This window comes from Peromyscus maniculatus, chromosome 15 (assembly GCF_049852395.1).
Source record: "Peromyscus maniculatus bairdii isolate BWxNUB_F1_BW_parent chromosome 15, HU_Pman_BW_mat_3.1, whole genome shotgun sequence".
Taxonomy (NCBI): Eukaryota; Metazoa; Chordata; class Mammalia; order Rodentia; family Cricetidae; genus Peromyscus; species Peromyscus maniculatus.
Window position 1 is genome coordinate 24,128,797 of NC_134866.1, and position 23,614 is coordinate 24,152,410.

At 37.9% G+C, this 23,614-nt stretch overlaps 1 protein-coding gene across 1 annotated transcript in view; it reads left to right on the forward strand.

Annotated features, from left to right (window-relative positions):
• Positions 1-5,964: 5,964 nt before the first annotated feature.
• Positions 5,965-23,614, forward strand: part of LOC143268784 (uncharacterized) — a 51,449-nt gene continuing 33,799 nt past the window's right edge. The window contains exon 1 of the mRNA XM_076552328.1: positions 5,965-6,080. Coding sequence (XP_076408443.1) covers positions 5,965-6,080 — 116 coding nt within the window. The remainder of the gene's footprint in view (positions 6,081-23,614) is intronic.

Below are 23,614 nucleotides of genomic sequence, written 5' to 3' on the forward strand. Positions count from 1 at the left end.
ACCCACAGTAATGTAGCTTAAGCCCACATACCATGGTGTCTCTGTATGACAGCATGCCTAAGAGACACAACTAGGAAGCTGCTCTTGACTCCATTTTAGAACCCTTTTTAAAACTTTCTTAGGTTTTGGGTGGAAATTTTTGCTCCACATTGGGTGCCAAAATGTAGCCATAAGTTTCTCTGGTCTTGTCAGACCCCACAGTCCCTCACCCTCATTAAATTATTACATAGAAGCTTATATTAATTACCAATTCTATGGCCTATTGGCTCAGGCTTCTTGCCTGCTAGCTATTACAACTTAACTCAACCCATTTCTGTTAAATATATGCATTGCCATGTGGCTTTGTGACTTACCAGTACTTTTACATATTGATTCTCCTGGCAATAACTCATAACGTCTCCTTTCATTCTCCTTTCTTCTCCCAACTCTTCAGTTCAAATGTTCCATCTAACCTTATTCTGCCTTGCCATTGGTCAAACAGCTGTATTTACCAATAAATCAGAGCAACATATATTCACAGCATGCAGAAAGACATCCCACAGCAGCTAGGCTAGATGCAACTATGTCAGCTTGGCAGCATCAGACAACCAGATCCTTCTGCAACACTACAGACAGCTTGTTAGCTCATTTTACATATAGTAATCAAGGTTTGCTTTTTCTAAAGCTACTAGGTCTCTTGATAAGAAAATGTTCTAAGATATGAATGTCTATGTAAGTTTTGAGGGGCTAAGAATGTTTTAAGATATATGAAGATCAGAGATTATGAAATATTATAAGCTTTGAGCGTCTTAGAAAATGATTTAAGATGTAAATGCAAGTTATAAGTATATAAATAAATGGTTTAGGACAGGAAAATATTTTAGATTTCTTTCCTCTTCTATGGTATCGTTCTTATAAGATTGCTGGTAGAGCAATGACTGCTTAGTGCTCAGTCACAAGCTCAAGATTTTAGTTTAGTTTGGTTATAATCTAAATATAAACTTAAAGGTGTTTCTCATCAGGCCAAACACACCTGTCCAATCTATACCTGGCTCTCTGGACAGGAGGAAAATGTACAAGCTTTTAGCCCAAATCTGTAGTTATTACCAGAACTCAAATGTATGAGTCCACTTCTGCTATTTTCCCCCTCTGTGTCATTTACAGATATTTCTTTTAATGCTGAGCAATCCCCCGACCCCCACCCCCTTTCCACCATTTTTTGTTTAATGCCAAATGTCTTTTATTGAAGGATGGAGGAGGTCTTAAATACAGGCTTACAGCACAATGGGAGAACCCTGGAGGGCAGAAGTTCACTACCTATGCTTTACAATCTTGCATCTAAGCTGTTAATGCCCAATATGCATGATACACAGACAAGGAACTTCCCTTAAGCATTCAGGAAGGTGGAACCCGGCAGGGAATTAGCATAGGGAAGATATCAAGGTCAAGGTCAGCAAGCAAGGCAACAGTTACCCAAAACAGGGGCCAGGGACTTATTGGTCCCCCATTTTAACAGAAAAATGAGCTTCTGACTTAAGTTGCATGGTACATCAGCAGGTCACCTTCTGCTATTTTATAGATATCCATTAATAAAACCTAAAACTTAGCCGGGCGTTGGTGGCGCACGCCTTTAATCCCAGCACTCGGGAGGCAGAGGCAGGTGGATCTCTGTGAGTTCAAGGCCAGCCTGGGCTACCAAGTGAGTTCCAGGAAAGGCGCAAAGCTACACAGAGAAACCCTGTCTCGAAAAAACCAAAAAAAAAAAAAAAAAAAAAAAAAAAAAAAAAAAAAAAAAAAACCTAAAACTTTTGCATCTTTTTGTAAAATATGAATTCCTATAGGCTTCAGAGGATCAAAAATTCATAAAACTTGGATTCATTTCACAGAGGTCAAAAGGACACCAGATAAGTACAGCCTAAGTCTTCCCCACTTGTTTATTCCTGAGAATGGTATTTTTCTCTCTCCTGGTCTTGGGACTCCTGCCCTTCCCAATTACTGAGACTATGGGCCTAAAAATTCCAAATAAGTACATAAATTTTAACTTCTGTTCCCAGCTTAAATTTGTCCCAATAGGTTTCCACTTGGCTGACGGACACCTCTAAGCATCAGTTGCTGACTACGAGCTCTGGACTTGCTGAAAACTGATATGGACCAGCCCAGCCAATGTGATTGTTCACTGTCTCTACAGCTGGGTCAGATAACCACATGCTTCTGCCCAAACTTTAACTAACCTCTCAGCCCTTTGGGGCCCTGACAACAATGCACCAATGTCAGCTTGAAGCAGATATGGAAGAGAAAAACACACTTTCCTGTGCTCCCTGCCCTTAATAGGTTGAAATGCTGAGGCAACCCCCAGGCAAATTCTCCGGCTTAGGAGACAAAAAGGCTAAGTATCATGAGCATTGACATACCAGAAAAACAGAATCAGAGTTGTCAACTGATGAATATGTCATTGGAGATAAATGGAGAAGAAATTAATGAAGCAGGGTGTGATCAGTAGAGACAGGAGAACATGCAGGGGTCAGGAATAAAAACATGGGGTTCCCAATCCAGTAAAGTTGAGTACATTATTGGTTGAGACCTCATTTTTGTTTTTGTTTTTGTTTTTGTTTTTCAATACAGGGTTTCTCTGTGTAGCTTTGAAACTTCCCTGGAACTCACTTGGTAGCCCAGGCTGGCCTTGAACTCACAAACATCCGCCTGGCTCTACCTCCCAAGTGCTGGGATTAAAGGCATACGCCACCATGGCCGGACGAGACCTCATTCTTCTGGAATTGGAGACAAAGCAGTTGATCTCGGTGTCCTCTGGAACTTAAGAGAACAGGGCCCTGTTTGGGTTGCTGTGTCTGAGGAGACATTATTCTGAGATAGGGGTGAGGTAAAAGGTTTTAGGTCAGATAAGTTAATCCAATAAGGAAAGCCCACAAGATTAGCAGCTGTGGGGTTACAAGAATCTGGAAGAGTCCCTGCCATTTAGGGGAAATGATTGAGAGGCATTGGTCTGGGATGAGGAGAAGGACCTGATCCCTGATGTTGACTGGGGGTACTCAGGGGTTGTTGCATGGCTGGCTTAGGGAATGGTCAATAAAATTCCATAGGAGAGAACAGAGGTGGTAGAATAAGGGGTGAGCAGGTGGTCAGGGAGGGGTGATGGTTTGGATGGGAGACTGGGAGATAGAATTGGTCTCCCATACAGAGTTCAAACAGTGCAATTGAAAGGGGTCACTTAGAGAGAGCCCAGAACCTGAAAAGAGCCAGAGGCAAGAGTTTTACCCAGTCAAGGTGAAGTTCCTGTGCCATTTTAACAAGAATATTTTTAAAGGAGCAGATGGTTTGTTCTACCTTTCCTGAGAACTGAGGGTGATATGGGATATGAAAATGCCAAGGGATGTTACGAGCTTTAGATAGGGTTTAGAAAATCTGGGAGGTAAACTGAGGACCATTGTCAGACTGGAGAGAGGCAGAAACCCCAAATTGGGAGCAGGGATTTTCCTGCAGTAAAGGAGGTCAGAGACTGTCTGAGTCCATTTGTACTAATTGGAAAAGCCTCAAGCCAGTAGGAGAGCATGTCTACTGGAATCAGGAGATACTTAACCCATCTTATTGTGGACATGTGAGTAAAATCAAGTTGCCAGTCAGTCCCTGAGAGGAAGCCCTTAGCATGCTGGGTAGGTAAAGGGTGGCTCTGATATTGACTTTTGATGAATTTCACAAGAGGCAGTAATAGTTTTTAAGAACTGTAAGTCTTTAGGGGTGGGCTGCAGGTGCGCCTTGACAAAATGAGACAGAGCTTGACTATTGTGGATGAAAGAGCTGGTGTAGATAGGACAGAATTTGCTGAGTATCAGGGGGTGGCTATGAGGATGTGGGTTGCAGTGTATGGATTCCCTGTGGTGGTGGAATGAGTCTGGGCCCTGGAGGGCCACTGTCATAGCTGCCTGGTCAGCTTGGTTATTTCCCTTAGAGATGATGGAGCTGTCAGTCTCATGAGACCAGCTGTGAATAATTCCTATAGCTTTGAGGATGTGGGAGGCTTTTAGCATGGCCAAAATTTGGCCTGAGTTAGATATGAATTCTTCTTTTGTTATAAAAAGCCTCTGCTCTTTCCAGATGGCAGCATGGGACAGGAAGATATGAAAAACATATCTGGAGTCTGTGTAAACATTTAGAGATTGTCCTTGTGCTAATTGGAAGGCATAGGTAAGGGCTATTAGTTCAGCCTGCTGGCTAGTAGTGAGGGCAAAGAGTGCCTGTGATTCAACCACCCCAGTGTCTGACACTATGGCATAGCCTGCTTTATGGGTCCTCTTATGTAAAAAGAAGCTGCCATCTGTGTACCATGTACAGGTGGTCTGAGGCAATGTGCCATCCTGTATGTGTGAAGGATGAGGCAGGAGTTCGTTTAGGGTTTTCAATGCAGGAATGAGATGGGGAATCGTCAGTATCAGGTTGAGGGAGAAGATTTGAGATATTGCAGGGTGGCTAAGATTAGAAAATAAGTGTGGTACCTTCCACTGGTGCCATTTAGAGAGGAAGATATTAGGAAGGACGTAGAGTTTGTAAGCCTTTATAAGTTAAAAAAAATGGAACAAGTTGTGGCGGGAGAAGATAGTGATGGATAACCCAAAGTTTACTTACTTTTCTTCACAAATGAGCTCAGCAGCTACTAAAGCAGGTATGCAAGGTACCCATCTCTGAGAGATGAGGTCCAGGAATGACAAACATCTCCTCTTTAGTGGAGAGGACTGCAAGAGACTGGATTTGGTGCTCCCTATCTAAAGTAATGGCTTTGTGGGTTGGGGTAATGATTAGACCCAAATAGGTGACCTGGGGGTTGGACAGCTGGACCTTAGAAGGTTAGACCCGATAGCCCCAGCTGGACAAGAAATTTGGGAGAGCAGAGGTGTTAGTTTGGCTAATTTGTGATGATTGGCTACAAAGTAGAATTATATCTGCATACTGTATGAGTTTAGAGTTGTAGAGAGACAATAAGAGTAAGTCAGAAGCTGGGGCCTGGTCAAATAAGTGTGGACTGTCCCTGAATGCCTGGGGTAAGGCATTCCACGTGAGCTGTATGGAAAGGTGAGTGTCAGGGTCGGTCCAGATGAAAGCAAAGGTATTTTGAGACTGAATGCTGAGAGGAATAGAGAAGAAAGTGTCCATGAGGTCCAGAACTGAGAAATGGGAGGTTCCTGAAGGGACAGTGGAAATGAGTGTGTAAGGTTTAGTCACCACAGGATAGAGGGGGACCACTGCAGAATTAATGAGCCAGAGGTTTTGAACCAGGCAGCAGGTTCCATTAGATTTCTTAACTAGAAGTATAGGGGTATTAAAAGGAGAAGAGGTAGCATGAAGTAGCTTTTTTCTTATAAGGTCAGAGATAGTAGGTTTAAGTCCCATAAGGGTCTGGAATGAGAGTGGGTATTGTTGGAGCTGTACATTATTAAGGAGGAGGAAGGAGCTGGAGGGGTCCAAGGAACTGTTGCTGTAGAGGAAGAAGGAGCGGTTGTATGTTGAGGTTGGAAAGGTGGAGTGCATTAATTAGGCTCTAGGATGGCAGTGAGGGTTTCCTCCAGTTCAGGTGGCATAGCTAGCAGCAGGTGAACAGGTAAATAGGAAGCAAGAAGGGAACATTTGGAGCTAAGATAGAAAAAGGCTGAAATGTGAAGCAACTCTTTCCATCTGCTCATTCACTGACAGAAATTAGAAAGTTCCCATAAAATATCGGGGTCCAACGAGCAGTTAGGTGGTCATTTTAGATTGTTATCTAAGGGGTATTTGAGCCATTTCTGAATGCGTAAGTAGATAAGCTCAGAAGTCTTTAAGACATTGAGCTTAAAGACACCTCAGAGAAGATATCAGGCTTATATTGTTGGAAGGCTTATTTCCCATGGCTGAGGCAGAGAAAAATAAGTAAATGAGATCCAATGGCTTTTTGATTTCTGATGTCCTGGAGATTAAGTGAGGATAGATAAATGGCTCAAGATGCTCAATGGTCCATCAACAAGTAGAGAGCAGGGGCCTGAGCCTGAGCCTAAGGGACAGATGTTCGAGAAAAGAAAACCTAGTCCTCAGACCTCAGTCCCGGGGAATGACCCGAGGTGATAATCTGAAAAAAGGGACGGATCGAATCCTTAAAGACCATGAATAGGGGTTCCCCTGCTTTCAAAGACACCAAATTGGAATGCCAGATGATCGACAGCCATTCCCAAGGGTCTAGGAAATCATTTGCACCAATTGAAGTAGCCGGTGTTGTGCGAAGTGATCCATTGGCTGGGCAGATCGAACTTGGGATCTTGCAAATGGAGCAGGGGTCCAGCAAGGTTCCAGTATGCCCCAGGGGTGCTAAGGGGACCTGTTGAGTCTCATGGCACCAATTGTATTTACCAGTAGTGAGAATGGACCACAAATACACAACAAAACCTATTTTAAGAGTTTTGTTTTAAGGGAATAGGGAAAGGTGGGAAGTAAACAGGCCTGATGGAGGGAAGTGTGGCTGAAAGTGGGGAGGGAATGGGTGGAGTCTGCTTTTAAGGATAACCTCATGCATGGGTATAGGAGTTTTCATAGCCACATCATGCATGTGCAAGATATAAGGCTCTGACATGAGTAGGCACTTGGCCTGAATGTGGATGGCACATGTGTGGCCGTGGAACCCCAGAAATGCTAACATTCTGGGGTGATTAAGCATTCTGCCTGACTACTGACAATGCACACGTGGCTGTGGGACCTGGAAGTAGTGAGGAGGATACTGGAAATGATAACACTGAAGATGTAACTGAACGAGGTGCCCATATTCCAGCCCCAACAAGAGGCAGAGCTTGGCAGCTTCAGCCACTTGGTTCTGGCTTTAGAATGAAGTATAGAAGAAAAGAGATATGGAATAAAGCCACTGAGGCCAAGAATGTATCACGGGTGTCCTAGAATGGAGGCCTAGTAGAGAAGCCATTGTATGAAGCTGTGAAGTTGAAGTCTGAATTGCCTTGGAGAACCCAAGATGTTGGAGATGTCAGAGCCTTGGGATACCTGCTGGGGAGAGCTGCTAACATGGAGTGGAACCAGATCAAGAGAAGGAAGTGTGTTGCAATCAAAAAGCTGAAAGGAATTGGAAATCTCAAGAGCATTTCAACATCAAACACAGAGCTTTAGAGTCTGGAGTTTGCCCAGCCTGTTTTTGGTCTTGTTTTTGGCCCCGTATTTTCTCATTATGCTCCCTTCCCTGAGTTTTGGAATGATAATGTATAGCCTGTGCCAATATACATTGGAAGTTTGTGATTTGATTTTTTTTATTTTGATTTTCATTGTGGGATCACAGTTAAGAGACTGCCATGCATCTCAGTAGAGACTTTGGACTTTGAAACAAGTTTGAGACTGTTATAGAGTATAGGGACTTCTGAAGTTGGACTGAGTGCATTTTTTTTTTTGCATTATGATATGGCTACGAACCTTTGGGGGCCAGGGAGGGGAACATGGTGATTTGAAAGTGGCACTATGAGGAGGTGTGGCCTTGTTGGAGGAAGTGTGTCACTGTGGGGGCCAGGCATGGGGTCTCTTTTGTTCAAGCTTCCCTCAGTGTGACTTTCATTCTACTTCTTGTTGTCTGAAAGAGGTAGCACTCTGAGCTCCAGCACCGCTTATGTGTGTACACATGCTCTCCTTCATGATCATAATGGACTGAACCTCTGAAACTGTAAGGGAGCCACCACAATTAAATGTTTTCTTCGTAAGTGTTGCCATGACCATGGTGTCTCTTCACAGCAATATAAAACTAAGACAGACTCATATAGGCTCCCTGATCTCTGCAAACCTATATGAGTCCCAGTCAGTTGGTTCTGTGGGTTGTGTTTCTGTCCCCTCTGGTTCCTCTGAGCCTTCCTTCCCGACCTGAACAGGACTGCCAGGGCCCTGCCTAATATTTTGCTGTGGAATTCTGCATCTGCTCCCATCAGTTGCTAGCTGAAGTCTCTCTGATGATGATTCTGCCAGGCTCTAGTCCCAGAACACACTGCAGGCAGGACATACTGTAGTTCAAAGATTTTATGGGTTGGGTTAGTGTCACAGTCCCTCTACTTGAGACATTGTGTGCTTATAGAAGATGGCCAGTTTATGTTCCACATACCATGTATCTAGGTTTCTTTGCTAGGGTTACTTTCTTGGATTACATGGTGTTTCTTTTGTAGTATCCTTTTATCTTGATCCTGAAATACCTCCCAATTCCTGTAATTTCTTCAAGTATTTTCTCCCTCTCAAATCACCTGATCTCTCCTATTCCAAATCTTTCCCACCCCCCAAGTCCATTTGCAAAGTCTATTCTATTTCCCCTTCCCAGGGAGACCCTTGCATCCCCCTTAGGTCCTCCTTGTTACTTTATGGGTCTGTGGATTGTGACATGATTACCTTTTACTTTACAGCTCATATCCACTTGTAAGTGAGTACATACCATGCTTGTCTTTCGAGCTTTGGGCTACCTCACTCAAGTTGGTTTTTACTAGTTCTGTCTATTTGCCTGCAAATTTCATGATGTCATTGTTTTTAACAGCTGAGTCATACTCCATTGTGTAAATATATCACATTTTCTTTATCCATTCTTCAGTTGAGGGATATCTAGGTTGTTTCCAGTTTCTGGCTATTACAAATAAAGTTGATATGAGCATAGTTGAACAAGAGTGGTAGAGTGTCCTTTGGGTATATACCCATGAGTGGTATAGCTGGTCTTGAAGTATAGCTATTCTAAATTTTTGAGAAACTGGCATATTGAATTCCAAAGTAGCGGTATAAGTTTGCACTCCCACCAGCAATGGAAGAAGGTTCCCCTTGATCCACATCCTCTCCATCATAATCTGTCATTTTTGTTTTTAACCGTAGCCATTCTGATAGGTGTAAAATGTAATCTCAGAGTCATTTTGATTTGTATTTCTCTGATGGCCAAGCATATTGAACATCTCTTTCAATGTTTCTTGACTATTTGAGATTCCTCTATTGAGAAGTCACTGTTTAGATTTCTACCCATTTTTTAAATCAGACTATTTAGTTTGGTGATGTTTAGTTTCTTTACTTCTTTATATATTTTTGATATTAACCATCTGTTAGATTGTGGACTGGGTGAAAATCTTTCCCCATTCTGGGGGCTGATTTTTTTTGTCCTATTGATAGTGTCCTTTGCCTTACAGAAGAATTTTCAGTTCCATAAAATGACATTTATTAATTGTTGATCTTAGTGTATGTACTATAGGTGTTCTGTTCAAAATGTTGTCTCCTGTGTCAATGTTTTCAAGACTATTTCCCACTCCCTTTTCTTTCAGGTTCAGTTTAGTTGGTTTTATGTTGAGGTCTTTGATCCACTTGGATTTGTGTTTTCTACAGTATGATAGATATAGATCTTTTTGTATTCTTCTACATGTAGACATCCAGTTAGACCAGCATCATTTGTTGAAGATGCTTTATTTTTTCCATTGTATATTTCTGACTTCTTTATCAAAAATCATGTGTTCATGTATAAAGAGTTTTCCAAAAATGTCAGAGATGCCACCTGAGTGGCATCTCTTGCTAGTTCCTCTATAAAGCCCCCCCCTCTCTATCTCTCTATCTATCTATCTATCTATCTATCTATCTATCTATCTATCTATCTATCTATCTATCTATCTATATGTGTGTGTGTGTGTGTGTTTACATATATTATCTATATGGATACATGATTGTGGTAGGTTAAAAAGTAATTTGCTATGTGGTGTTGTACCACCTAAAAAGATGAATGACACATCTGTGTTTTCCCACTTTGCTGATGACTCTTTCTGTTGGAGAGTGCAGATGTTATGTCCCTCTTTCTCTCTCTTATCTAGGTAGGCCTTTCTCAGTAAATCTACTAATCACTGACAAATGGCAGTTATATAGTCTACCACAGATGGTATTTTATGTGATGCATCCATCAAGTCCCAAAGTATGTCTGCTTCTTTCTTGAACATGAGGTCTACTTCTACAAACCTTTTAGGTACAATTGAGAAATATTGCAGCTATCTTCCCTGAAATATAGCCAATCTAGAAGAGCTAAATAGTGGCATTTAGGTTTCGGTGTTGGAGAAATAGCTCTGCTCTGTACTTCTTTATTGATGACAATATATCTCCATTGGATGTTATTCACAGATGATGCATTGACAAGGCTGAAGGAGAAGTGAAAATATCTGGCAAGGGTCAAATCTTTTGTTTTGTTCCATTGAAAAACCTTAGGTTATTTTAATTGATTCTGTATGATATCTGGATATATGAGTTTGGAGGCATTTATAACATTGGAAGTTAGGTATGAATGATGTATAAGAAATAAGAATTGATTTTTTTCATCTAAGTTAAAATTATGGTTTATCTAAATTGCAGAGGATTACTTCAATCTAAAATATGCACTCAAAATTCTTTCACATTTCTACAGCATATGAAGTACATCACATTAAAAATAGTGAATTTATTGTTACATATTTTTATGAGAATTAAGTGTTCTTTAAATATTACGGAAACAGTAGTGTATATTCTATAAAATTTATATGATCTCATTGCAAAGTAGTTTTCAATTATTTTCTGTTATATTTGTGGTGGCAGGAATGAGGTTTCCCAGAGGCTAAGGTATTTTAACGTTTGGTTTCCACTTGAGAATATTGTCTGGGGAGCTTATAGTTTCATGCAATCTTGCTGAAAGAAGTATGGTATTGGGAATGGGTATGAGAATTCATGGCCCTTTTCTGCTTTCAGTTTGCTTTATCCTTTATCTTGGCATTTGAAGGTGCAATCTCTGCATGAGTGCACAACTTACTTATGTCAACAAACATGGAGAAATAGGGCTGTTGTTCAATGGGGAGATTCAGTGTTCCGCTATTGACAAGTGTTATGGTTCTGGAAGGCACTTCGTACACTAACAAAGGAGAAAAGTAACCATCAACTGCACCATGTTACAAACCTTGTAACCTGCAACACAGACATACCTGCAAAAAATACTGATACAATACTGGTACCAATGTTCTGGAGTACAAACCCAATTGGTTGGATTTAATGTCCACTTTAGTCCACTTTAAGAGACAGAACACACACATGACACTGCTACAATGGCCAAGAGCCAGAGGAAATGCAAGATAATAGGCTTAGGGTAAAATCTGTTATTCCACTGAAAAATAAAACAATGAAACAATTCCTAATATTATGTTATGTCTGTAGATCAGAATATTGCTCAACCTTCATCAGAGATGGTTCTTCTTGCAGTATATAATAATTTGACCCATGACAGGATAATATGTAGAGTATGAGACAGGATATCATTAGCAAACTCTTTCTTTCAAAGCACAGAGATCTACGCCGAACTATGCTGAACATAAAGCAGAAAATATGTAAGATTCAGAGTTGGTGGATGACTCCAAGGAATTATCTTCTAGACACAACGGAACTGATAGGTATATGAATTTAAAGAGACTGTGAAAGCATGGCCAGGACTTACACATGTTTAGCCAGAAAGAGTTCAGCACTAAGAAGTAAAAGTGGACACAGTCTCCCAACCATAACCAAGAAGCTATTTGCAATTGATACTTGCTGGCAAGGTAAAATCATCATTTTCTACTTTAGTGTTAGTGGCTATATCATCTAGACTGCAGTACAGCCATGCGTGCACAAAAAGCTGATCAACAGAAAACAGACTCCATATTTGTATGTACCTATGTACACATTTTGTTTTCTTTTGATGTTTTTAGAAACAGTATGACCAAAATGTATTTTATAAAAAAAAAAAACTTATTTATTTTTTCAGATAATAATATATTTTCATGATTTTCTCCTTCCTTTTCTCTCATTTCCCCTGTATTTCTCTCTTTTATATTCATGACTTTTTAAAATTAATTGTCTCTCTATATACGAAACACATGTGTACACACACTCATATATAACACACATATATCATGAACTATAAAAATACAACTTTCTTGGCCTTTGTAATGATACTTACACCCATGTCCTAATGTCTAGCTCTATTACATTTTTAACTTGTAATAAAAGTAAGAATAATATTTAGAAGTATCTATAAAAATATTATAAGTTAATCTGCTTAAATGCCAAATGAGCATAATGATTTCTATTGGAGTGGGTCACTAATGAGGTTTCAAAATCTCTTGAACCTTATAGGCAATTGCCAAAGCTGTTGGTTACCCTCCAGGACCTGGCAGTAAAACTCTACTTACTGATGAACACATGATATAAACTGCTTTTAAGAATATAGAGAAATCAAGCTAGTACTGAAATGGGAGATTCATGTTTAGCGGTCATTTTCCATATTGATGGAAAATGCTGTGCATGTTACCAAAGGATAATGTTTTTAACAATGTTATACAGATGTATAAATGGTGAGGTACAGTATTGACAGGTCTGATAAAACAAGCCAACTGCTTCAATAGTGGCACAGATATGGTAGGAATAACTAACTTACCATCTGATTGAATTTAACCCATTATACAGGATGGAACTTATGCCTGGCACCATTATGTACCCAACAAACTATGGTAGAAGATCATAGACTCTAGAATAGAACCTACTGCTATTATTCTCCTATGCAGACATGGTATTAAACCACCTCCTAATGATATCATAATACCTGTATATTAAGGCATCTACAAACTCTCATCAGGGGAGTTTCTGTTTGTAGTAGATGATGATCAACACAGAGACGTATAACTTGTGTTTTAGCAAATAAAAGAAAGAAAAATGTCTAATGCAATATGGAAAATACATATCATGCAAGCCTTCCTCAAATAGCACATGGATTATTGTGGAGAAAGGAGTAGAATAAGTGCATGACCTGGAGCTCATGAATGACTGTGTGAAAACAGCATCTTTGGGGGCTGGAGAGATGGCTCAGAAGTTAAGAGCACTGACTGCTCTTCCAGAGGTCCTGAGTTCAATTCCCAGCAACCACATGGTGGCTCACAAGCATCTGTAATGAGATCTGGCGCCCTCTTCTGGCCTGCAGTCATACATGCTGTATACATAATAAATAAATAAATCTTAAAAAAAAAAACAAAAAAAAAACCAGCATCTTCAATACACAGCATGACAGCTACATGTATGTACTCACAGTGGTTGTGAAAGCAGGCACAACACCTGTTCACCCCGAGACAGACTAAACCCCAATATGCAAAGAGAAGCCCACACATACAATAATACATGAGCAGCACATTTTGACCTTTATGAGAAAAACAATGCAAAAAGTTGGATTAGAAGGGATTCAATCTTGGTAGACATGGGTAAGAGGGGATAATTGTTATCAAACATGGTACAAAAAATACCAAGAACTTAACAAAATAAAAATTCAATTAATTTTCATGAATTATGTACATGTAGACATGAGTAAATCATGAAACGTCCATTACCACATTTGTAAAAATGCTGATGTAATTAATAAATGAGGTTAAATGTATGTCTAATTTGAGAAAAACAACTGTCAAGAATGAGTTCCTAACCACAATGAGTCAAAACTCAAAAGGGTAAGAAAATTACAGAATAGAGAGGATGCTTCTTTAGAAAAACAAAATACACTTTTGTTTCTGGTGTATTGCAGGTTTCATTTTCAGCATTTATTGATGACAATAAGCACAAAGTGAGTTTTATTTCCCTAATAAATTAAAATTTTAAAAATAGAACCCCAAAATAATTTTTCTAGAAAGAAATAACAGCTATTACAGTATTGCATGGATAGTTAATTATGCATAACATTTTATATCCTGGTCATAAAATGTGTGTATTGGAGAAGTGAGGATATATATACTCACTTCATCATTGAATTTGTTTTTAAGGAACAATGGATATAAATTACTTTCCCAAAGAGTTATAAACAATATTTTTTTTTCTTTTTCACTGTGTGTTAGAAGCATTTCATTTCACACTGTGTGCTAAGCTTTTCATGCAATTTGACAAAGTAATACTGAACAAAGGAATACTGATTTTCATTCACAATTTCAGAGGTCTTAATTTCGTAATTGCTAAGTCAATTGATTGTGAGTATGTGGTTCCCAGAATACCACCATACTGAGATCATGACGACTTGGCTGCCCACGTTCTTTTGGCCAGAAAGTAACAAAGAAGAGACAGGGAAGGAAGTCTAGACATTATCTCCGTGGTCTTTTCCCCATGCATTTACTTTCTTCAATATATTTCCATTGTTATAGCTTCTGTAACTAAACAATAACACATCAATCCCTGAATGTGTAGACAAAGTATTATATTTACAGACATAGAGCCCTCAAAATTTGAAGACCCCCAAAGCCCATCTCTAAACATGATTGTATTAGAAACCCAAATGTCAGTGCATAAGCTTTTACTATTCACGAAGTTTTGCAATCATAACAGTCATCTTTTCCTACATTCATTTCCAATTGACAATGATTAGACTTTTCATTCACTTTCAATCATGTAGATTTTCTGTTACATTAAACATATTATATTTTAATTTTATAATACTTCATAATGTAATAAAGTTTTTAGATAAAATACTTTAATAATGTTAACATAGAACATCATACTTTGTGAAATAAATAATTTTATCAATATTTACTTCATGATTTTTGCTCAAATTCATTTCAATATTTCCTATAGTTTATTTGACCAATCAGCATCTGTTTTATATACATATATATATACATATATATATATAATTTAATATATATGTGAAACTTTCCATTACATTTTTAAACAAAATATATATTCTAATATTATGTGATTTACCAGAGGTCAAGCAAGACTTTTTAAACTGATGAAACAGAATTTGAATTCAAGCTTGCTTCACTGTAATGATGCTCTAAGTCATCCACTCACATAGAAATTCCCTAGGTGATGCTATTTCATTACTGAAAGGCCTGCGTTCTTACAGAAACACACACACACACACACACACACACACACGCACGCACGCACGCACGCATGCACATGCTTCCTTTTCAAAGGCACACACACACACATGCACATGCTTCCTTTTCAAAGGCAGTATACCAAATCATGAAATCATGAACTATGATAAAAAGTTAAAATGAAATATTGTTTTACTTCTTCCATGCTACATTGCTGGGGACATTATGCCTAACAATGCTGGACAGGATTATAAATCACACATGGAGATTAGCTAAGGCTCGCCAATCATTCACTGTCTGGGTGCACTCTCTTGACTGTGGATAAGATCTAAGTAACAAGACTTACTGCACTATTATATAGATGTATAAAGTACCGCATTACCATAGAGAAGAAGGCAGATGGCAGATGTCCTCAGTTATACATGATGACATTAACATGACAAAATCCGTATCAGTACTACAACTCATTTAAAATTCTATTACTTCATTATTGATTAATTGCTTCAACTTTAGATTTACTTGAGATGAACTTGACTTGTATGCACACTTTGTCTTTTTATTCCAGAGTGTTCTGCCTGTCAAAAAGAAGGAATCTGGTCATTTTCTTACAGTAAATAGAAAATGCATAGCCACACATTTGCCCTTGACACAAGCAACACATATACAGCATTGTTTCCACCCTAACAAAGACAAATGACACATATAACAAGAATGGCATAAACGATTTCTCCCTGATTACAATTATGGGAAAACTTCCACTCACGCCATTTTGTTAATATTTTTTTTCCTTTAATTGTTTCCTTCAAGCAAAATTTATCAAAGGAGAAATATTATACCCTATATATTAGATAACGAGCTAGAAAATATTTAAAAAATGAGAAATTAAGTAGCTTTGAAGGATTAGGTATTAGCTATTTGTTCTTATAAAACTGAGTTAAAATGTCAATCCTTATTAGATTTTGTAGTTGCCATAAAATGGTTACACAAATTTTTTCCATAATCACTGAAGCATAAGGTTTCCTTATTCAAATGTAGACACTGCCTATTTTCAGGTATTCATTGAAAGCAGCAGCTTACTATGTATTTCAGCTATTTACTTCCAAATGATACCTATCAAAGCCCACTTAAATATATAAAAACACATATTAAGGAATATCTGGCTATTTTTTTGTGAACAAGCTTCTAGAATTGTTACCACAAGAAAATATAAAATTGTAAATTGTATGTTTATATTTCACATGTTGAATTCTGGTAGTTATCCATAATTTATTTACAAAGAAAGGTGGAAGTTTTAGCTTATTATTCTGGTAGAAAAATATCTCAATTCTTCTATTCATTGTGAATTTGGAGTAGTGATCCAAAGATTCAGCAAAATGTCCAGGAAAGTACTTCAGTTCTAAATTCAGGAATGAGTTAATAAGTACAATTGTTTACTATGTTTCAAGTAACACCAACTTCAATTTCACACTATCAATGCTCATATTAATTACCTACCTTTGGATACCATATACATTAACATAGGAGAAAATATGTTAGATTCTCATATAATTTCATTAGCTTTGGACAGTTTCTAATAACTGTCGTTGATTGGTATTATACTTTGTATAATTATTCTGACAACCGATAAAAATTTAGATAAGGATAAAAGATTCCTAGGTATCAGTACATCACGGATCTTCATCCCCATAAGCTTCAACAGAGTGTTATAACTGTTTATGTGTGGAAGACAACTTTCTCCACTTTGTGGGTGACAAAATGCACACATTAAAAGAAGAATCCAAAGATTAAATATGCTAATAAGCTGACCATGTAAATTACTTCTTTCAATGAGATACAATTTTCTGAACTTAGATCCTCCCAAAGCAGTGACTCTAGCTAGAGCCTCAGATAAGAACATATAAATTCTGTGGTAGGGCGGGTCTTATCCAAATTTCAACATATTTTAAATAGTATAAGTCTCAGAACTGAAGAAAACACCATGGTATTGACGGTATTCACCATTTCATTCTTGATAAATAACCGTTCTCAGTGATGTATCCAATGTAGAGTTGATCTTGACTGATTAGCTTGGTTGTTTGTGGAACCTGTGATCAGTTTTTCTCTGAACCTTTGAATTTCGTCTCAGGAAGCACTTATTTTTCAAACCAATTTAGATTTGAGCCAGAGATATTACTCCAGAATGTGATCATTTATATCCACTATTACGTATGAGCCAGAAGGGTTATTAAAGAACAACCTACAAATCAAACCCTGCTTTACTTCCTGTTGCTGTTAATGAGACTTTATTGACATGCTTATCAATTCACTTTGTATAATATATGAATCTTTGTGGTACAATGTTAGAGCTCAATTGCTGCAACCTACGCACGAAATCTGGCAAGGGACGCCGAGGTTAAACAGCACTCTAGACACCCAGTTTCAGTTCGTTAGGGAAGCAGCTCTCTTTATTTGTACCAACAAGGGCTTATATACCCCTCTAATAGCAGGGGTCAAGGAATGGTTACTCTGTATCCGGAGGCAAGCGAGACACTGTTTTCCAAACAGGAAAAACCACAGGGGAACTGATCCCCAGCACCCTCCGGAACCCATCTGCACATTTTTCACACAAACAACTTAACTGGGACAGGACAAAAAAGGGCATTTAAAATTAAGGCAGCAAACTTACTGCTGCCGACACTCAATGTCAGATTTCATGTTTGCAGTGAAGTCATGGTATTCTCTTTCTTGCCATCAAAATAATTTTTGTTCACTGCATAATCAGTATAGCATATTCACAATTTGGAATGCAGATCACTTTTGTTATGTTGTTTTTAACATCTTAAATCTCAGACACCCTGATGATCTGTGATTACATATACTTTCTCTGTAGTTTTCATTATCGTCTATAAAAACTTTGCAATTATTTTGTGGTGTGAACCTAATACTACTTTTGTTGTACCTTAATAACTCCTAAGCAAACCACTAGCAACTTGTGTTTAAGACTATAGGCAACAAAGTAATTTCAGGGTACAGGGTGAGCAATAAAAGTGGCTTCAGCAAATAATCTGCCAGAGTTGGACTATTAGAGGGCAATTAGGTAAGACAGTATGTGTGGGATAGGGATGTGTATTTACTGATGCATAGAATGGTATTTTGGAGAGTTGCTACAGTCCAAATGATTTGTAAGTTTCTTAATGTGCCATTCTTATTCAGTAGGTCTCACATTTAAAAAATTCCCCTGAATCTCACATCAAAGTTTTGATAAAACTGACAATTCAACCAATATGTCCCCTTTTAAAATTGTAATTTACATTGAATTAAAAAATTATCATCATAGCATAAATAACTTCTTATTATCTTATTGCTACAATAGTTGAGAAGTTGGAGGAATTCATCATATTTCATTGTTGCTGTACATACAAATTAAGAAAAACCTAGTCTCCCCTAAGTGAACTATCTCTGAACACTATGAGTATATCTAGGTTATATCACTAATTTGAACATTTAAAATTTCCTTTGTTATTATATTCAGGTTTGATGGAATTTCTTGAGAACTCACCATGACAGATAATTTGTGAGGAATTTTTAGTTTCTTGGCGTTGCATTGCTTATTGATCATATTTGTCACCAATTTATGATACAGTAAAAATCTATGCATGAGAATAAAGAAATAAAACTCTTATTTTATTACAAATAAAGATTACTGAGATATTACATCTTTTTACATTCATTTTATTGTTCTTTTGTGTATTTTCTGCATGAGTACTGTACTTATAGTACTGTACATTCTATCCTATTCTTAAAATATATTCTCTCTCTCTCTTTCACACAAACACACAAACACATATGTCTATCTGTCTATCTATCATCTACTTTTCTATCTAATCTATCTGTATGTGTATATATGTAAACTCATATATATGTATATGTATATGTATATATATAGTCTATTCAGTAGGTCTCTCTGTGTCAAGCAGACATACACACACACACACACACACACACATATATATATATATATAAACATATGTTTATTTAGCTCTGTTGATAACTATATGTTTAGGGCTTCACACTTGGGATTGTCTTACCTCTTAGGAGCCATATCCCTGGAGAGTACTTTCTCCTTCTCTCTCTCTTATTTAGCCTGTAACTATTTGTTTATGGAAGTGTCTTATAAGCATTTCCTCTTGCATTTTCAAATACCACCTGATGCTGTCCTTATTTGTATTGCTTAGGCAACTATATTGTTAGGATTTTATGGAAGTAACTCTTCATATGTGTTATACATTATCTCATTGGAGATAATCCTAATCATCTAGCTCTTACATTTTTTCCATCACCTCTTGGATAATGTTTTCTGAAACTTAGATGTAGGCACTGTGTTGTAGATGTATCAACTAGGGATGGGCACCCCATGTTCATTTGTACTTTGTTGCCTCCCAGAATTTGAAGGTAAGACATTATTGCTAAAGAAACTACACACTAATGCCACCAAGCCTGGGGATGTAGCAAAACTGACATAGAAGCCTCTCCCTGATGACTAGCTCTCATAATATCTGAAGTTGCTATGTATGTTTCCAAGGGAGAAAAATAATTAGAAATCTCACTGAGCTGTAAAACGTATGAATCACAATAATAACCTCCGTGTAAGATACTCCCAAGAGTACCAGAGTGGCACCATTGTCTTAGGAGAAAACAACAGTCCTCTGGTTAGATATAAGGTCCAATCAATATGAAGGAGTTCATGCCTGGTCCTGCACACATAGCCTGCTATCTGTCCAAGCTGTGGATCCTAGAAGTGAACCTACTATTGCCACTTTTTCTAGTACAATTCCCAAATACATTCTAAATACCTATTCTTATAGCTACAGATAAATATGGCTTTCTCTCTATCTAAGAAGAAAGTTCTTTCTACAGCAAACTGAGAGTATCAAAGAAATACACACCTGATCAAGTTGTAGAGGATGTCCATATTTTGACTAGTCCATGAAGTTGGACACAGGCTCAAACAGAACATAGCCACTCATTCTAATGGTTTCCATGCAGTTGGCATGCAGGAGAGTTATTACTACACCTTGTACAATCAATGTGGCCACTGAAAGTAGGAAACACATTGCATTATTGGTCGTGATATTCATGTGTGTAGTCTCTGTGTTTCTTGTCATATGTGTTTCACATGTTATTTGATGACTATGTTTTTCTTTTCTATGTGTAGTCTATAATTAGAGATAGGAATGTCATCCCTGAAAAAAAATTTTCACCTGAAAGAAATTAATGAAGCAAATTTTGGCTTTGTATCTAGGTGAAAAAAATAAGTCAAAATAAAATAGTTTCTTTAATAATTAGTAAGAAATAATTACTGATAATATTACAGTAACAAGTACTAATAATAGTACAATAATTAGTAAGAAATGTTCACAACTTACAGTGAGCCTGAAAGCTAAAGACATGATAACACAGGTTTTCTGAGACCAGCTCTAGCCATGAAGTATAATTTTGACATCTTTATGAATGTTTCAGTATCTATACTTTGGAAGCTATCATGTGCTTGTGACTCTTTGGTGAACCATGAAACCACACATCTGCTCCTGTGAGAAATTGATGTAGTCTGGCTCAGTAACTTTTAGATCGTGATTGTTCCTCTTCAAGACACCAGTGTGCATACTGCAGTACACTATTACTGACTGTCTCTCTGTGTTATGTAGTCAGATTGATTCAATATAGTTTACAAAGGTGCCCTGTATCTTTGCCTTCTAAAAGTGGCCTCAGCATTTTGGTAATGAAAGCTGCTGTGCAGATCTAAAATACCATCACTCAGTTCACAATTTTATCCTTGCATGTTGTACAAACATTTTTCTAACATTAAATATAAAATGACTAGATAAAATGACTAGACAAAATGTGTGCCAATGACATATGTTTCCTTTTCATGGATAATACAACTACATAATAATTGAAATTAAGGGAATGGGAAATTTTAGATAAAATATATTTATTTTCAAACATAGTCTTCTTAAAATAGATTTCTTGAAAAAGAGAAAAAAATAATTTGGCCATTTTTGACTGATTCTTGGGGTGCTATCTGTTCCTTTTCTCAACAATTTTGTGTGCACTTCAGTATCCATTGCATGGATTTTTAGAATAGTTAATTAGCTTGCCAGCATTGAGTGACATTTTTTCTAGTGAAATAAAGCAATTCAGCTTACAACTCAAAGTTGTTTCAGTTGCGCTTTCAAATGTGTAGTATTCATTGAACAACTAGCTTGGAATATTACCTTGGTCTACAAATATGAGCTTTTTCCTTCTTAATATTCATTCTTTTCTGTAGAATATGTTTCCTTCTTTCATGCCAATATTTTCTTTCTCACAAATGAGGAAAATTTGTTCAAATAGTGAGTGTGGTGCACATTGTAGTGTGCTAAAGCAGAAAGGTATTTAATTAATGAAAAGAAGTTACATTTGCTTTAGCACCAACATTGATTTTAATATTTCACTGAGTTAACATATGTAAAAGACACATGATATGCATTTCAATGCACAAATTTTCACACCAAAGTTTTTATAAAATCCTTGTGAATTTAGATGGTAAAATTTGCCAGTCTCGTTAATCTGGGTTCTGCTTTTTCACTGTACTATATAGAATGCTTGAGTTTTAGCTCTGCTTACCAGATATTAATGTGAACTTAAGAAATCTAAAAATATAGTTATTACACAATTTCATGATAATTGTGATATCATGGCAATGGCCCTTTTTGTTTATATTTTGGTTGCTAAATTTGCAGCAATTACTGATGATTAAAATCTATGTTATATAGAATGAGGCAATTTCTTCTCATTTTGTTATCCAATGTTTTTAAACACACTTTCATTTAAAAAATTTATACATGTGCTTATGTGTGTGTGTTCTTGTGTAGATATGCACTGTGTGTGCAAGTATCCATGAGGGTGAGAAGAGGGAGTCGCAAGCCCTGAAATGACTCATAGGCATTTGAGAGATGCCTGGAGTGGTTCCTATGAACCAAACCAGTGCCCTAAACAAGTTCCCTTAACTACTGAATCATCTCTCCAGACCCCTAGTTATTCTTTTGTGCATTCATTTACTCTTTCCTCTTAAGTAATTGATGATATGAATAGGATTAAAAGAAAGTTTGAACAACGTATAAATGATAATGGGCTAAATTATTGTGGATTTTATCAATTTTATTATTAAGGAAACTTGTTTTTTAGACAAATGTGTCACATATATATAATGTATATGGACCAGTATTATCAACCCACTTCTCACAAATCTCTAATTCTTATGATGATTCTTTTTGGTTTAAGACCCACTGAAAAAATTAACCAGAGCTGTCTGAATTACAGTGAGATTGGGACACCTTAAGTTGTGATAAGTCTGACTCAATGGAATTCCCTTTCTAGCATGAAACATGAGAAAACAAATTTAGAATAAACTAAGCATATTTGTTACATTTTATTGAATCTTGGGAAATACTTTATATTACTGAGTTTACATATTTTATTTTCTTCCTTACTAATATTTTACTCTTTATGTAATTGACTAAAACTATGCTAAAATCTTTTTTTTTTACTTTGTACTATGAATTTGCCCCTAAGCTTTATTTATTTTCTAATAAGGCCCAAGGTTGTATCTACAGAAAAATTAACATTTTTTTTGGTTTCTTTCTCTTCTTTTATTTTTCTTTATTAAAAAATTTTCTACTCACTCCTCATGCTATCCCCAGACAGGGCTCTTTCATCCTCCCACTCCCCAGCCCTCTTTCCCAAGCCACCCTGCATCCCCACATCCCCAAAACCGAGGTCTCCCATGGGGAGTCAGCAGAGCCCAGCTCACTGAGCCTAGGCAGGTCCAAGCCCCTTCCCACTGCATCAAGGCTGTGCAAAGTGTCACACCACAGGCACTGGATTCCCAGAAGCCTACTCATGTGCCAGGGACAGATCCCGATCCCCCTGCCTGGGTGCCCCCCAAACAGTTCGAGCCAAACAACTATCTTCTGTGTTCAGAGGGTTTAGTCCAGTCCAATGGAGGCCTCACAGCCACCAGTCCACAGTTCATGGGCTTCCACTAGTGTGGCCAGTCATCTCTGCACATCATCCCATCATAATCGTGATGTCCCTTGCATGCAGTATCTCTCCTCTCTCTCATCAATTGGATTCCTGGAACTTGTGGTACATATACACAATGGAGTACTGCTCAGCAGAAAAAAAATGATATAATAAAATTTGCAGGCAAATGGATGGATCTAGAAAATGTCATCTTGAGTGAGGTAACCCAGACTCAGAAGGACGAACATAGTATGTACTCACTATTAAGTGGATACTAAATGGGAGGGAAGAGATGGCCAGACTGCAACCCACATCTCCAGGGAGACTAGCTAACAGGAAAAGAGGGACACATGGATGACCCCGTGAAGGAGCAGTGGATGAGATCTACATGAGTGGACTGGGTGTGGGGGCGTGGCAGAGGGTGAGGAGTGGGGGATGAGAACATAGGGAAATGGGAGGGTCAATCTGGAACAAGGACAGAGTGGGAGGGCAGGGAGGAAGATACCATAATAGATGATGACATCATGGGAATAGGAAGAGGCAGGGTGCTGGGGAGGCTCTTGGGAATCCATAAGGATGACCCCACCTTGATCTGCTAGCAGTGGTCCAGAGGGTGCCTGGACTGGTCTACTCTGGTGACCAGCCTAGCAAATAACCTAGCTGTTATTATAGAGCCTTTGTCCAGTGAGGATGGAGGCAGATACAGAGATCCACGGCCAGGTACCAGG